This window comes from Chenopodium album, chromosome 17, assembly GCF_948465745.1.
Source record: "Chenopodium album chromosome 17, dcCheAlbu1.1, whole genome shotgun sequence".
Lineage (NCBI taxonomy): Eukaryota > Viridiplantae > Streptophyta > Magnoliopsida > Caryophyllales > Amaranthaceae > Chenopodium > Chenopodium album.
In genome coordinates, this window is record NC_137850.1 from 46128848 (window position 1) to 46145185 (window position 16338).

The 16338-nt window shown below is 36.3% G+C and overlaps 1 protein-coding gene across 1 annotated transcript; it reads left to right on the plus strand.

Annotated features, from left to right (window-relative positions):
* Nucleotides 1-82: 82 nt before the first annotated feature.
* On the plus strand, nucleotides 83-14595 carry LOC145589912 (translesion synthesis protein REV1-like). The gene is made up of 27 exons (XM_081646618.1): nucleotides 83-351; nucleotides 656-800; nucleotides 899-1014; nucleotides 1124-1200; nucleotides 2306-2784; nucleotides 3831-3974; nucleotides 4155-4287; nucleotides 4381-4469; nucleotides 4599-4653; nucleotides 4735-4934; nucleotides 5512-5631; nucleotides 5832-5924; nucleotides 6758-6817; nucleotides 6904-6990; nucleotides 7248-7331; nucleotides 7417-7489; nucleotides 8077-8145; nucleotides 8385-8465; nucleotides 9645-9899; nucleotides 9965-10035; nucleotides 10275-10304; nucleotides 10500-11083; nucleotides 12514-12574; nucleotides 13334-13443; nucleotides 13641-13968; nucleotides 14181-14298; nucleotides 14369-14595. Exons 1-24 carry the CDS (start codon nucleotides 158-160, stop codon nucleotides 13385-13387), a joined length of 3354 nt encoding a protein of 1117 aa, XP_081502744.1. The 5' UTR covers nucleotides 83-157; the 3' UTR covers nucleotides 13388-13443; nucleotides 13641-13968; nucleotides 14181-14298; nucleotides 14369-14595.
* Nucleotides 14596-16338: the final 1743 nt, after the last annotated feature.

Below are 16338 nucleotides of genomic sequence, written 5' to 3' on the forward strand. Positions count from 1 at the left end.
GACTACTGCAAATGTTTATAACTTTCCCTTTCAAAAAAACAATTTTTCCTTCCTCTCTCATCTTAAACTTCTATTGCAAGTTTGTTGTTTTCCCTTTCATTCTTCTTCAAACCTTCATCTGATTCCCGCGCTTTTTGTAACACGATTTGCGTCGAAAATGAGCTACGATTCAACTCGTTCTGGAAATTCCAATTCGAATTCCAAAAGAAGCTTCAATTCAAATTCTTCCAATAACACTAACAATAAGAAGAAGAAGACTAATCAAAAAATCCTAGGCGTTGCTTGGGGAGCTGATTCTCTCTCCTCTTCTCGATCTTCCTTTCGTAGTGCCCCATTTTCCGATTTTGGCAGGTATCTCTTCTTTTTTTTCCGTTTAATTTCTTGAATTTCACTTCAAATTTCGCTCAAAATCGCTTAATTTGATCTAAGTTAGGTGCTCATATAGTTTAATTTGAGTTTAATTTCACTTTGCACGAGTTTTTGTGGTTGATTGCAATCAATTGGTCAATTTTGACACAATTTGGGAATGTCTTGAATATAAATTGCAGTTGCTTAACTAATTGTGGAGAATTTTGGTACTTGTTTAATTTTTAGGGTAACTGAATTGGAAGCTTAATTTAATGGTGACGAAATTGAGTTTTAATGTGTTGTGCAGTTATATGGCTGTGAAGAATAAGAAACTACATGATCAGTTTGATGCAGAAGCTTCAAATTCTTCTTACAGTGGTTCAGATTCTGTAAAACCCATATTTCAGGGTGTTTCGATTTTTGTTGATGGATTTACTATTCCCTCTAGCCAGGTTTTGTTATAAACTAGCCTCCAAATTCTTCTAGTAGTTGGTTCTTGGATCGATTAACTGTCCTGATCATGATAAACATTGATAATCAAACCTTATAGGAGCTTCGAGCATACATGTTGAAGCACGGTGGACGATTTGAGAATTACTTTTCGAGGCATCGTGTCACTCATATAATTTGCAGTAACCTACCTGATAGTAAAATTAAAAACCTCAGGTTTTTTTTTCTCTTGTCAATTATTCTTTCTTTATATAGTGATAGTAGAGTACCTTCTGGTTTAGGGTTGTATTGGAATGTGGTTTGATTCGTTGTATAATTGGTGTAGATCTTTCAGTGGTGGACTGCCTGTTGTGAAACCCACTTGGGTGTTGGATTGTGTGGCAGCTGGGAAATTGTTGAACTGTGAGTCCTTTATTTGCTCATCCTAACTACTCCGTATTTATTATAGAGTGCATCTTTTTGACTTTTTGCACGACTGGCACTGTCCAAACAAGAAGAAATTTTAGTGACGGAGGGAGGGTGTATTATTCTTTTCTTGCCTAGTTGGCTTTGGTGTTTATGTCAAACCACCTGGATGTTCACTCAACTCTCTAGATTCCCTTAACGAATTAGTAGAATAGGAATTTAAAAAAAAATAAAATTAAAAGACAACAGAATTAGCAGCCTGTATTAGCTAAAGGAACAAGTGACTAAAACATTGGAGAATGTAGCTTACTTAAATAGAGCCTTCTGGCAAGACCCACATTTAGCTATGGCCTATTGATGCAGTTCCAATTTTTGTATAGAGTATAGACTCTATGCACATACTCTGTATTAAGGGAATATGACAAATATGTTGAGAGGATTGGTGCATTAAAGATGTGCTAGCATCAGAGTGATAGGTGTACATTTTTTATTTCAGTTTTTTTTTTCTTAAAAAAAAACCAAGGAAAACATTTTAAAATGGGAAAGAGGGGGTTAATTGCAGAGAGAGCATTTGATATATTAACTTATGTTTTACAGTTGTAAGTTCTTTTGAGATACTGCACACCTTTCTTCAATACATAACCTTTCACTTCTGAATCTAGTAAAGAGAATTTGTAGGAAGAATCTATGGAAAAGGTTAACTGCAGCATATTAGTAAGAAGAGTATTGAACTTTTGTTTTTCCGTTTTCCAAATTTGGCAATTAAGTCTTTGCAGGAATTTAAAGGCAGCTGGATACTGGTGCATCCAGATTTTATGGCTGGAAATAAGAATTTTTACATGCGAAGGAGAAAAATTGAATGGCTTAAAATTTTTGACTCTATTCTTCTTAAGAATCTGGTTCTGGGATAATGTAGGGGATGCCAGGTTCACTTTACCCTTTCTTCCGGTCTAGCTTCCCAAAATCTAAGTAGAAGTTACTTTTCTGTTTTGGTAATGATCTTGTCAAGCAGTAATTATGCTGTATGCCTGTGTATTCCCCTGACTTTGTTCAGTTTTTATTTTTATTTTTTTTTATTATTTTTATTTAATTTTTTTTGTAGGGGTTCCATATCAACTCATTCAGCTGGCCAATGAAGGAAGCAATCAACCAAAGCTGTCTGCTTTCTTCGCTTTGAAACGAAATCCAGTCAATCAAGGTGTTCTGTCTGATTCAGCTTGTATGCTGCAAGCTGAAGCAGATGCTGAAGCTTCAGAAGTGAAGGATGATGTTGTGCTTGATCATGCCTCTTCTGATTTGGGTGAGTTGTCTGAATGTTCTAGGCAAAGTGAAAAGGAGATAGAAGACGATGAATGTAAGAAAACTGGTACAGCTGATTCAGAGCAATTTATTGAAGAAGAAGAATTCTCCCAACCAGAGAAGTCAGTCACCTCTAAAGACAAAGTCGATATTAGTCCCACCAGTCATCATGACTCATATGAAAAGCCTAGTGGGGAATCATCTGGTTCACTGGCTGGGGGACCTTCCTGCCGCCGTCATTCAACCCTTGAGGACCCGAATTTTGTTGAAAACTATTTTAAGGTGTGAAAACTCTACATGTTTACCTGTTCTCTTTCATCTCTTTTCTCTGCTTCTTCGGCCCTTTCGGGTTTAGTGGCTGGATGGTTGTGTATGGCTAAGTTTTGTGTTTCTAAAGATTTGTTGCTGAATCGTGAAATAGAATAATTTCACTGGCGAAAAGCATGTAGTGTTTTTCAAGACCTTGATTATCTATATTACTTTGCTTTATATCATGACTAGGCCAACCTGTAATGCACATGTTCAAATGTGTTAGTTCCTTGGGAGTTGAGTGAGCATTTGTGTCATCGATCATGGAAAAATGGCTCTTCAAAATATTTTTTATATACATACATCTGACCACCTTACCCTGCCTAGTGTGAGAGCCTTTAAGAGTCATTGAAGTGACGTTGTTCATCTTGTGTTCCAGGTTGTCCCCATCCTTATTGCAGGCATGAATGAATATGCGTAGCATAGCTTTAGGTGCATTAGTTATGGGTCGTATATGAATTTATTGTCATTCATTAGTTGAGCTGCTGTATTTTTCTGTATTGCATGAGGTTATTATGCTTTCAAATATTTGTTTTTTTTTTAAAAATTGTTTAGTTGTTTAGTCAAATTGCATTAAAACAATTTTGCTTTCTCTAGGTTGATCCTCAATGTCTTGTTCTCCCACTCTACATCAATGATTTTATAATATATACTTCCTCCGCTCTCTGTTAATTGCAATGTGGAGGGGGTGCATGGTATCTTTAGAGGTGAGAGAAATAAAAAGGGGAACCCATGTGATGATGAGAGAGACATAGAGAATCTTATCAGTCATTGGCCAGATTAAGTAATGTTTCTAATTCAATTGCAACTCTTAGAAAGGAATATGTTGTGATTTAAAAAGAACCACAGAAGTATTTCCCCGCAAGCATGGTTCCCCCCATCTGTCCCTGCTTTCGCCCAAAGTCTCAATCTTGATTGGACGAGCTATTGTTATTTTTTTGTTTTCATGTTGATTATAAACTTTCATGCACAGCTTGTATGTTTTTTCAATTTTTTTATTTTTGTTTGTGGCTGGGCAGAGTTCAAGGTTGCATTTCATTGGAACTTGGAGGAACCGGTACCGTAAGCGATTTGCCTGCCTTTCCAATAAAACTAAGCAAAAAAGCTTTGATGTTAATGCTGCTTCTACTTCTCGGAAAACTATGATCATCCATATGGACATGGTACTTGAGGACTGGAGTCTTCTCTGTTGGAACTTTTTCTCCAATTCGTAGTCTTGTATCAGTCCTTTCAATGCCACACTCTTAAAGTCTTAAGAAAAAAAAATGCGTCTCCCTTACCCAAAGGCCAATTCCCCTTTTTCCCACTATCTATTGACCCTCTTGATAAATATTTCATTGCAGGACTGCTTTTTTGTGGCTGTTGTTATCAGGAACCGTCCAGATTTGATGGACAAGCCTGTAGCAGTGTGCCATTCAGACAGTGCTAGAGGAACTGCTGAAATCTCTTCTGCTAATTATCCTGCTCGAGACTATGGTTGATTTTAAATCCTTATGGCAGTTAGCATTATGATTTAAATGGACAGTTTTTAGAATTTAAACTCAAATGGTTTTGTATTTCTTGTAATAGGAGTGAAAGCTGGAATGTTTGTTAGAGATGCCAAGGCTCGTTGTCCTCATCTAGAAATCATACCTTACAACTTTGAAGCTTATGAAGAGGTATTATAGAGCATCGAGTCTCATATTAGTTGCCACCGTCCCCACCCCCAAAACCGGTAATAGTTTGTATTAGAGAAGTCCTGATTTGCGAGTCTTTAGAGCTTCATGAAACTTTTGCTGTTGTGGCAGGTAGCTGACCAATTCTACAACATCTTGCACAAACACTGCGATAAAGTGCAGGCATGTGCTACAATATTCTATACAATTTAATCTTTGCTGTCACTCTGTCAGTATTCTTTAGCAGATCCATTTTACCTGCAGGCAGTAAGTTGTGATGAAGCATTTCTGGATATCACTGACTCAGACGTGGCAGAGCCGGAGCTTTTAGTTTCCGAAATAAGAAAAGAGATCTTTGAAACAACAGGTTGCACGGCTAGTGCAGGCATTGCTGCAAATATGCTTATGGCTCGTCTTGCCACTAGAACTGCCAAACCAGACGGTCAATGCTACATTTCTCCGGAGAAGGTACTACTTAATGTTTAGTGTAAATGATTCTTGGAAAAGAATTCAATTAGTTGCATGACTGTAAAAAAGCCTTGGGAAAAGATCAATTCTATCTTGCAGTCTTGCCTAAGTCAAGACTGATTCATTGAGCTCAAACTTGGAATTGCTTGATCATGATGATATATTTGCATTTCTGCGTGTTATAGACCAAAGTTGTAATTTCCTTGCTCTAAATTATTTGAGGAACACTTTACAAGGTGTTAATTTAAGTCAATAACCTGTGTTGTAGCCTGGCTGAGCTTTATACAGCTTTGGCTATTAATCACAGCGTAAGGGTTTTGTAAGCTGGATCCGTTTTCGCTTTGCAGTCTTGTGCTCATTTTTTTAATTTTTTTATCAGAACAATTGCTCTTGCAGTGAACTTTCCGTCATCAAATGATTGATTTTTGTTTGATCTGAGCTCAAGGGGTTTGAGTGCTGGCTTAATTTTCTCATTGTTGTCTTGTGCATTCTTATAATTTAACTCTTGTAACCATTGCTCCCTTTTTACAGTTGATTTTCCGTCTCTGAAATGGTGACTACTAAAATTGTTTTGCAGGTTGATGAGTATCTGTTACAACTCCCTATAAAGACACTTCCAGGTATTGGACATGTCTTGGAGCAAAAGCTAAAAAATAAAGGAGTTCAGACCTGTGGCCAATTGCGAATGTTTTCTAAGGTCTAATATTTTGTGCAAAGCATTAGTGTTAAACTTGTCTATGATGTTGTTTAATACTCTGATTGGAATATTGGCACTCTGTATCTTTGTTCCTCTCGGATGCTAAGTGTTATAACTGATAAATGTGAGATTATATGATCTAAGTAAGGGGTTGGCTCTTATGGAACTTCTTAACAAGTTTTGATATACTCAAATTGCAGGAGTCTTTACAGAGGGACTTTGGAACAAAAACTGGTGAAATGTTGTGGAATTACTGCAGAGGTGTTGATAAGCGGCTAGTTGGAGTCATTCAGGTTCGGCAGAATATATGTTACATGTCTGTTGCACCTTTTTGGTATGCCCAAATTTTTTTGCTGATTGCTCTTGTGGTATTGAGGTGCTTACATACTTGCTTGAGATGGATTTATTTGGTCCAGTACATCTTGTAGAATGGCTAGCCATTAGCTAACTTCCAGTTTGGAATCTTTGGTGGTTGATAGTACATTCGGATTTTAAATTTTTTTAAAGAGTACAAAAAGCTGTCTAGAAACATGTTAGGGATTATCTGTTGAAATTTCTGTGGCGCATTGATAGGGTGTGTTTTATTACCCTTACTTGGAGGGATCTGGACATTGAAGTGTACGACTAGATTTAACACGGGCAACTTTTGAATTGATATTTCAACATTGTGAGTCATTTCTAGAAGTCTATGAAAGATTGAATTCAGCTATTAATTATTCTTGTATACATGTTCACTTGTTTGGATGACTCCCTAGTTCCCAGTTTTGAATTAGGTTAATGTAATTTTTAATCTTCTTGTTTTTTTTGATGGAGAGATGCATTGAGCAAAATCTGTGTTGTGAATCTCCAGGTAGTGTTTGATCTTAAACCTTCTTGAATATTGACTCCACTTATTTCTGTCATATAGTGTCCTGTGCTGTTCGACAAACTTATATATGCCTATTCTAACATATAATGTATTTTTAAAAACTTGTTTAATTATCTTTATGCTGTTTAAAATTCTTTTTTAAAAACTTAGTCTATGCCTGTTTTAACAAATGTATTTTTAAGAACCTGGCCTTTTGATGTATAATTGTGATATTGCTTCCATTGAGCAATTGTTTTGACTAATAAACACATTGTGTAGGAAAGCAAGTCGATTGGTGCTGATGTAAACTGGGGTGTGCGCTTCAAGGATATAAAAGATGTCGGTTCTCAGCTTTTTATGCGACTAAATATCCAATTTTCTTTGCCCTTGAATATGTCTGAGATATGTTTTCACATGCTTTACAGAGTGAACACTTCCTTTCTAGTCTGTGCAAGGAGGTTTCTTTGCGTTTGCAGGGATGTGGATTACAAGGGCGTACCTTTACGCTCAAGGTACAACAGTTCCCTTTTCTACATATGTAACAATGTTCTTTTCTATGTATGTATGTATTTATATATATTGTCTATTTTTTGGTGTTGGATTTTTCTTTATTTATATTCTTTTTCCTTTTCACATTCATGCTCTGGAGTCTGGAGTTATTGAAAGTTTTGTTGACTGTAAAATACTTGTTTGTTTGTTATTCATGGTGTTAGATAACTCTGCTAACTCAAACTTCAATCTTTGTTTTTGTCTGCATAATAATTTTCAGATTAAGAAGCGTAGAAAAGATGCTGGGGAGCCAACAAAATACATGGGTCATGGGGCTTGTGAAAATCTTAGTCACTCTACGACAGTATGTGTAGATTAAATTTTGACAATTGTCATTTTGTTCATGATCTTTTTTTTTTGTCATCCCAGAGTTACTATTCTGATTACAGGTTCCTGTTGCAACTGATGATGTTGACATTCTTCAAAGGATAACAATGCAGCTATTTGGATCATTTCACATAGGTCAGCTTGTATCTGGGATCTTTAACTTTTCAGTCCACTAAATAATATTGGCTACTACTCGGGAGTATTTAATAATGAGTTTCGCATATTTAAATTTGTCTACTGTGGCATGGGGGGTACATGATAAATTGTGACTTGTGTGACTTCCAAAGGTTAAAATTTGTAATATAAGCACATTGTAGCTACTAGCAAGAGATAAAGTGTGCAAAATTGTGGTTCTTTCATAAAATTGAGATAGGGCTGCATTATGCTGTAAACAATAGGGTTTGGAAGTCATTTCTATTCCTTTAATTGTTTCTTTTTGGGGTGGCCAGACCTTGGTGCCACTAGCTTTCTGCCATTGTAGTGTTGGGCTATTGTCTTCTTAAGTCTTTATACATGTCTTTTTTGTTGTTTTTTGTTTTTGTGAGAGCTTGGGCATCGCTGATGCCTTTTTCTACGGGAAAGAGATGATTGGGAAAGTCTGGATACAGAGTCTTGAATTGTAGAGCTAAGCAAATGTTTCTATTTAGATTTTCACAGCCTTAGTCATTGATAGATCTATTTGATTTTCTCCAAGTGTTAAACTATCAGTTTTATCTGTCTAGATGTCAAAGATATTCGAGGAATCGGATTACAAGTGACCAAGCTGGAGAGTAATGATACTATGAGACAAGGTTTGTGCTAGTCTGTTTGAGCACCTTGTTGGCTTGTTATTCTATCAACAATTTCCTTTATATTTTTTTATTAATTTCTGATTTCCATCTGCTTGTTTTCTACGTCTTATAGTAGAAAACTAGCAAAGTATGTCTTTGATTTGCATGCCATCGACATGGTCGTGTATTTTCTTGTTTTTCTTCTTCACTTTGATGTTTCTGACAATATCTATTGTCACCTTTTCATATCCGATCTTAAGGGCAAGAAAGAAATTTTCTAAGGTCGTGGCTTGGATCTGGCACAACGAACTCTACAGAACACCGCAACATGCGTGATACAGGTATTGTGGATATATCGTCTTCAAACAGAGATTGTGATTACAGGTCTTCCTATTTAAAGTATTTGCTCTGCATGTTAAGGACACAGGGCTGCTTAGGACATCCTAGTATTTAATTTTCGATATGCCTTCATTTTTGCTACGTTTTAGTCATATCGATGTCATCATAGAATCTTAGTTGGTCTTGGAAGGCATATTTTCTGTCACCATCTTCTCCGGACCTATGTGTGATACATGCCTTTTGCAGTTATACACTACATATATTTTTGGGAGCTTATTTCATTTGCTCAATACTCTATACTGCTGCTCGCTTGTCTTATGTTAATGCTTCCGTGTGAAGATTGATTTTAATTGATGGAGTACTAGTCCTGTTAGGCTATCGCCCTTCTCAAATACTGGTCTAGGTCCCTGGCCTGATTTGTAACTCCTGCCAACATGGGGTGATATGGCACAATGATCTTTGAAAAAGGGTGTGCTTAGGGGCTAGAGACATTGCTAACAGCTATAAGCTCACTCTGTTAGTTTCTGGAAGACTAGGATTAACACTCTGCCTGTGAGAAGTCTAAAAAACCAAGTGAAGATTGAGTCTAATTATGACACAAGTCCTATTAGGCTATAACCAATTTATTCCTCTCAAGGACTGGTCTTGATCCAAGGCCTGACTTGTTATTACCGCAGTATTGGCGACATGGGGGTGATATGGCCCAATGACCTCTGAAAAGGGGTGTGTTTGAGGACTAGAGCTATTGTAACCTAGCTACACACTCATTCAGATAGTTTCTAGAAGACTAGAATCACACTTTGATTTGAATTGCATATATGCTATAAGCAGCTTTTATATATTTGTTTACTGGTCATATATGCTAATGCCGTAGCTGTTATGTATATTTGATTAATTGTCATATATGCTATGTAGTAGCTTCTAAAAGGATGCATAACTTTGCTAGAAAACAAGATTGTTTTGCAGGATGTAAAAAGAACTATGGCTCCCAGCCTCCTGATGCAGCATAAATTAGCTATCTTTATTTTTTCATTATTTCAGGTTTACTTGCTTATAGATGAAATGGATGATTTATCTTTTAAGTGCTAATCACCATTGCTTTTGAAAGTAAATGAAATATTTGACTTTTTATGCTTTTTGTTTAGAAGATTGTGTAACATCTCATTTTGATTTTGTTGCAGGCCAAGCTTATCTTGAGTCTGTTGGACCTTCAGCGACAAGTTCAAATCCTTCGTACCATGAATCTCGCTCAAATCCAGTTGCAGTGCTGCCGTCATTGGGTGATCTTGATCTGGGTGTTATTGAGAGCTTGCCTCCAGAGTTGTTTAAAGAGTTTAATGATATGTATGGAGGGAGGTTGACTGATCTCATATCCAAAATTAAGGACAAAGACCTATATCAGAGTGTGTCTGCTATGTCTGTAAAGAAAGTTGAAGGTAATATTTTGTCTGTGCATGTTAGATTTTGCCTGGCTTACTATTTAACTCCAATGGTCATTTAGGTGAATTCCGCAACAAACAGGAAATTCATGCTTCTGCTGCTGTGCAAATTAAAAACATTAAGGAGGACAAGGTAGTGTTTAATCTTCTTTTCTGCATATAATGCAGCTGCTGATTTTCGTTTGCTGACCGTTTTATTATCACTTATCATAGGAGTTATCTTGTAGTTTTGCTTCCCTCTTTCATAGGTACATAGTATTGTGATTAATTGGGTACATATAATAATATTGCCTCATTTAAGCATGTAAACATGCAGTTGTTGCCTTTGTATGTATGTTTTGTTTTATAATGACTTGTTGTTGTGATCTGTAGGCTGGGTGCTCCGAGAATCAGGAAAAAGAGGTATTGCCTGCTACTGGCAGTTGGCGCAGCAACTGTGTCTGTAGTAATCTCTATTTTTGTGTTGAATACTTGAATCAGAAATGTCGACCTAATGCCTTATTCATTCAAGCCAAGTGGACATGTCTCTACGTGTAGGCATGCATTTGTTCCTTTTGTATGTTTTGTTTTGTAATGACTTATCATTGTGGTCTTTAGGCTGGGTGTTCCAAGAATCAGGAGAAAGAGGCATTGCCTACTATTGGCACAGTAACTGCAGCTATCCCCAATTCTGTGGTGGAATCAGAAGTTGTTGACCTAATGCCTTATTCATTAAGCCAAGTGGACATGTCTATACTACACCAGTTACCTGAGGAACTGAGAGCAGATATAGTTGGGGCACTTCCTGCCCATCGAAGGCCAAATGGTTTACCTGAGTCTTGCAAAGTTTCCGAGGTAGCGCAGGAAATGGGACATGGCAAGGATAATACTGGATCCGTGGAATGTGCTAAAGATAGTAATCTTTGGGTTGGAAGTCCTCCTTGTTGGGTCCATAAGTTCAAAGTCAGCAATTGCTTGATGTTGAACATTCTTGCAGAGATGTTTCTCAGGTCAGGGTCTACTGGGTTGTTGTCCTCTACGTTGCAGTGCTGTCTCTCAGGATTTCAGATATATAGTGATGTCACTGGTGATGTGGCTAATGAAGCTTCGCATAACTTATGTGAGCTTCTGAGGCAGTATGTTCAGCTGAAGCTGGAGGAAGACATTGAGGAAATCTATGTTTGTTTTCGTCTTTTAAAAAGGTATGCATCTAATGTCAGTTTATTAGGTTAGGCACGACAGCTCTGCTTAAATTACAAAGGACATGTTCTCACATAAAAGCACTATTTCTGATATAAATTTATATTTGTCCTTTATATTATCTAGAGCTTATTAGGTGCACTTAGGAACTTTTTCTCTCAGCTCATTTAAGGGCGTAGACAGGGGTCCAACCCTTATGTTCATCCTTATATTCATGTCAAATGACCCGAATGATACTTAGTGGTACTGGTACACTGATATGCACAAAGGTTTAATGTTATTGAATTAGCTGATATCCAGGATCAGACTGTTGCATTGATTAATATGGATTATACGCTAACATGATCTTTTTGAATGCACTCTTTTTGACCAATTTTAGAGGTTTCAGGACCCGATGTTGGAAAATTTTGGGAATTTTGGGGATGCATCCCAAGGTTATATAATGTTTTTTGGAACCATATATAACCACTAGTCGGTCATGAAAGGCCTATGGTGACCTTGAGTTAATTAAGGGAGAAATGTACGTAAACAGCTAACTTGACGGTTTAAAGGCGAAGTGGATGGTTCCAACCACCCAAATGACCTCTTGGGGTGTTGTGGGGTCCATGGGAAGAACCCTGACAAATTTTCTTTCTAGGTCGGAAAAGTCCGAAATTGACCAAAATTGAAGGTTTATGAAATTGGAGGGGGTTCATGGGTTTTAGACTTTCATGTTGAAAAATCTCAGGATTGTAGGGGTTGCATTTCTGTGTCATATAATATTGTTTGGAACCATATACGACCACTAGTCGATGGTACAAAGTCCTGTGGTGGCCTTGAGTTATTGAAGTGGGGGAGGGGCGTAAAATTGGCAGTTTAAAGGTAAAGTGGATGGTTCCAATCACTCAAATGGACTCTAGGGGTGTTTTGGGGTCTATGGGAAGCACCCCGACCTGTTTTCTTTCCGAGTCCCAAAAAGTTGAAAATTGTTCAAAACTAAAGGTAATAATTCACGATTTTGGGCCAATTTTGAGAAAGTTTTCCAAAATTGAAGTAAATGCGTGGGGTGATCCCCGGGGTCATATAAGCTGGTTTGGAACCATGAGAAGCCTATCAATAGGTCTATAAAGTCCCAATAATGAGTTTGGTTCAGTTATGTGGCTATTTTGGAATTATGTTGCATTGGTCACGAAAAGATGCAAGAGATGTTTTCAATAATAACCAACTTGGCATTCCGGAGTTCTATTAATAACCAACTTGGCATTTCGGAGCCCCTCATCTTCATTGATGTTAATTATCCCAAAACCTTCGATTTTGGTCCAAAAGCTGGTCTTTGTATTCTGTATCCTATTTTAAACGTTTTTTTTCTTTCCTTTTTCCCCATCATTCTCTTTAAATAATAATTACATCTTGCCGGTTATTCATTTATCATAACACTTGGTTAATGGATCAGGTTGACATTGAAATCAAAGGCTTTTAAACATGCATATGATGCTGTCTTGCCTTATCTCCAGGTATGATATTGCTTTTGTGATCATGTCTTTTTTTCTCATTGTCTGATTCTACAAAATTGCCTATATCAATTGTTAGAATTATGCACTTTGAAGTTTATGGAAGCCTATATCCTGACTACTATTGAAGCTCTTTCTAACCATCAACCCACAGAGAAATTTACTATATCTGCAGTTAACCTTTTGCTAAAATTTTGGGTTTAGCTGTCTTTTTATTAGATTTTTTTACCCCGTAAGAGATATTTGGCAAAATAGAAACGAACTATCATGATATGCAAGATAATGATGATATGCGTGGTCAATTGCTGACACAATTTTTTGGGATGGTTTAAGGGGGAGGTTATCTTTGGTAATAGTTATTTTGTACAAATTTGTATGAACAGAATGCAGGTGTAGTGGCTTTTTTATAATTTAATGCCTTGGTGGGATTATCATTGGTTTAAAGCCATTTTGGCAGCTTCTGTCCTTTCTCTATTACCAACAGTTCTAGCCTTCTAGGATTTCTTGAAGATAAAAACATATCAATTTTAATTTCACATGTTCGGTTTCTCTGAATAGCTGACATTATCAGTTGTTTGCTTGTTTAGTTGGTTAAGTCTGTTGGGGCCCGGTGGTGCCAAAGACCTTTACTCCAACTTCCAACTGTTTGTTTCAGTATTTCCCTATGTGGTTTGGTGTCTCCCATGAATTGCTGATGTAGCCTTTTATTCTCTATTTTGATTGTAATCATATGTTAACTGTTGCTTGTAAATAATATGTTAGGCTTGTATTAATGAAAGCTACGGAGGACACTTGGATTTGCCTGCGATGGGTTAGATGTCTCTGGCCATTCTTTCCATTCATGGATTAACCTTGTTTCCTTCCAATGATTGGTATGGAATTTGGATGAATATGTTTCTTTTGTTGTTTAATCACTGTCTTTGGAAGGAGTAGTTTTCTGTTATTTATTACTTAAAAGATGTTCGTTTACATTCCATTGTATTTGTGTACGCCTCCTCCCAACAACTGGGAAGAGACTTTCTTTTTTGCACATTATGCTTTGATCTAAGGAAGTGTTTTTATGTTTAAGGAACCACTCGTTGTGAGTCAACATACATTGTTCTTCTCTTCATCCTGTGGGAGGACGTTGATTGAGGATATGCTCATGCCGTAATGCAATGGCAGTGACTGTGCATCTATGTATTTCCGAGTTTGAAGTTATACAACTTCTGTTGAAAATAGTGGATCTCTTAAAAGGTGACATTAGACCACAATTGAACAAATTGGGCTGAACACTAGAACTTGTGCTCGATGCAGAGCATGAGGATATTTATCATCAATGTGATGATGATGCTTGAAACCCAAGCTGTAGCTGCATGTGTAAGTTTCTGACCCCTAGTCTTAATTGCAAGATTATGGTAATGCATCCCAAGCATATTGGCTAGTAATTTTATTCGCAAACACTTATTGTTGGTTTCACAAACACAATTTGGTGTATTGAAATATTATTCTGCAAAAGATATCAAATGAACAATATAAGCTAGGTTTTGTTCATGTATTAACTTTTCCAGTTGCTTTGTACTTTTAATAATTGTTTTCATCTGGAGTTAAGTATTCTTTTGCTTTGCAGTTAAAAAAATGATGCAACATTGTCTATCCCAAAGTTGATGATGATATGGCATAAACTTGGTTCTCCCTGTGTAAGATTGAAATCTACGCAGTTCTTTCCCTGTGATAGACTTTGACAGGTTAGTTTGCTTATTAGTTATATTGCATCATGCCTGGATCAGTCACTTCATGTTCTCATTTCTTGTATAGGTTTTCATTGCAGGTGATAAAAAAAAAAATCAGTTTTTGCCCTGAATGCAACATACTACCTCCGTTTCATATTATTTGCAACGATTTGACATAAAGTGTGTAGAAAATATCTAATCGTTGCAAATAATATGAAGCGGAGGTAGTACAGATTTTCCCTCATATGGGAAAGGATGTGCTTGGTGTGAGCCAAACAATGGTACAACACTACAACTATAAAAGTCCATAAGCAAACAGTTTTGAATTCCCGCAGCACCGCTTGTGGATACATGTACAGCTTGGAAACAGAGTAGATGTTGATATTTCCGAAACCTTCTCACTCGTACTAGTATCTTGAATTCCTCAGGAATCATGTCACAGCCAGGTTAGTCAAAGCTTATTGCTGGAAAGTATGTCTACATATCAGCAATGTAGATGATGAAATTATGAAACAGCTGAGCACCTTCCTTTTATCTCCTTTCTAATAATGTATTACATTGACCATCTATTACCACTTCATTACGTGGGAAATAGGTTTTCAAATGTTGTATGTTATTGATGTTTTGACAATAGTTGAGAATTTTAAGGTGCACAAACACAACAAAATCAATGGTGACTTGTTCAAATTAAGAACATTGACTGCAAACAAAATCTTAATTCAATTCAATTTTTTTGAGCTCGCGCATTCCTTGACTGAACATTGTATTAGCTGCTTGTTTGTGTGAGTGTAGAATATAAGATGTTTAGTCATTGCTTAGGTCACACTTCAGTGTATTGTATGTTTGTATGTGCTCTGCTCCAGGACGGTTGGTATTGATCAACACATTTTGTGTAACATTTCCATAAATTTTGAGCTTAATTTTCAGTCGTATTTTGCTATATGCCATACAAAAGTGGTTGTTCACACGTCATTATATGTTGGCCGTTCACACTACTAGTCTTCTTCCTTTGCTCAGCTTGCTGTCATGTACACATGTTACTTTTTTGGGGGGGAGGTTAACAAAATGCTGAAATAAATGGATGTTAAAAAAGTAATTAAATTGAAATGCAATGATAGATGGTTACTCCCTCCCTACTAAGTTAAATAAAGATTTCTTTTGACTTTAAAGGTTGAAGTTCATTATTTATTATTATAATTGATTTGTTAAAGATTATTGTAAATTGATTACTTGCTATTAATCACTCCATATAAGAATTTCATTGGTTGTAGACTTGTAGCTAGATTTGGAAAAGTGATAGATTTGAAAAGATCTAATCTAGATTTCAAAGTTTAAAAAATAGACAACTCAAAATCCGATCGATTTGAAATAAAGTTGGTAGGATTAAAATTCACCTTATAATTCCACTAAAAGTACTTTCGAGGTAAGATTCTCTAATCTTTTTCCAATAAAAAGGTTACTAGGTTGTTATAATAGACGATTAGACGCATTACTCTAAAATAGAAAATCTACCCTGAGACTCGTACTTATACTTGACCAAATAAATTGTTTAAGTACTTATTCATAACTTTGATATCTTTATCATAGCCTTTATGTAAAATTAAAAAATGACAACAATGAAAAAGTCCAATAAATAAACTTTCAACACATAAACAGCATTAAATAACTACAGTATACGTACTAAGATTGTACCAGTAAGAATGTGAGATTATACTTTATTAATAACTAAATCAGTCCAAAGTTTGAAAACGCCAATCGTTATACTAGTTGCAGCTTAACCAGCGTACCAACTCTCCTACCTTTATTCCGACACTTTGACTTAACTCATTTCATATGCTAAACATTTTGCGACTTCTAACTTTTAATCTGTAACCTTTCCTTCATACACGTTTCAAACCCTCTAAAATTCAAACCTTTGAAAATTTTAACTACCGTTTACTTCTTCGCCAAACTTCATAAACTTTTCCCGCAATATTTTTCTTTATTATTATCAACCCACCAAATTTATTATATACTAAGTCAATTTGTAGTAGATGAACATAAATTTCATTCTCT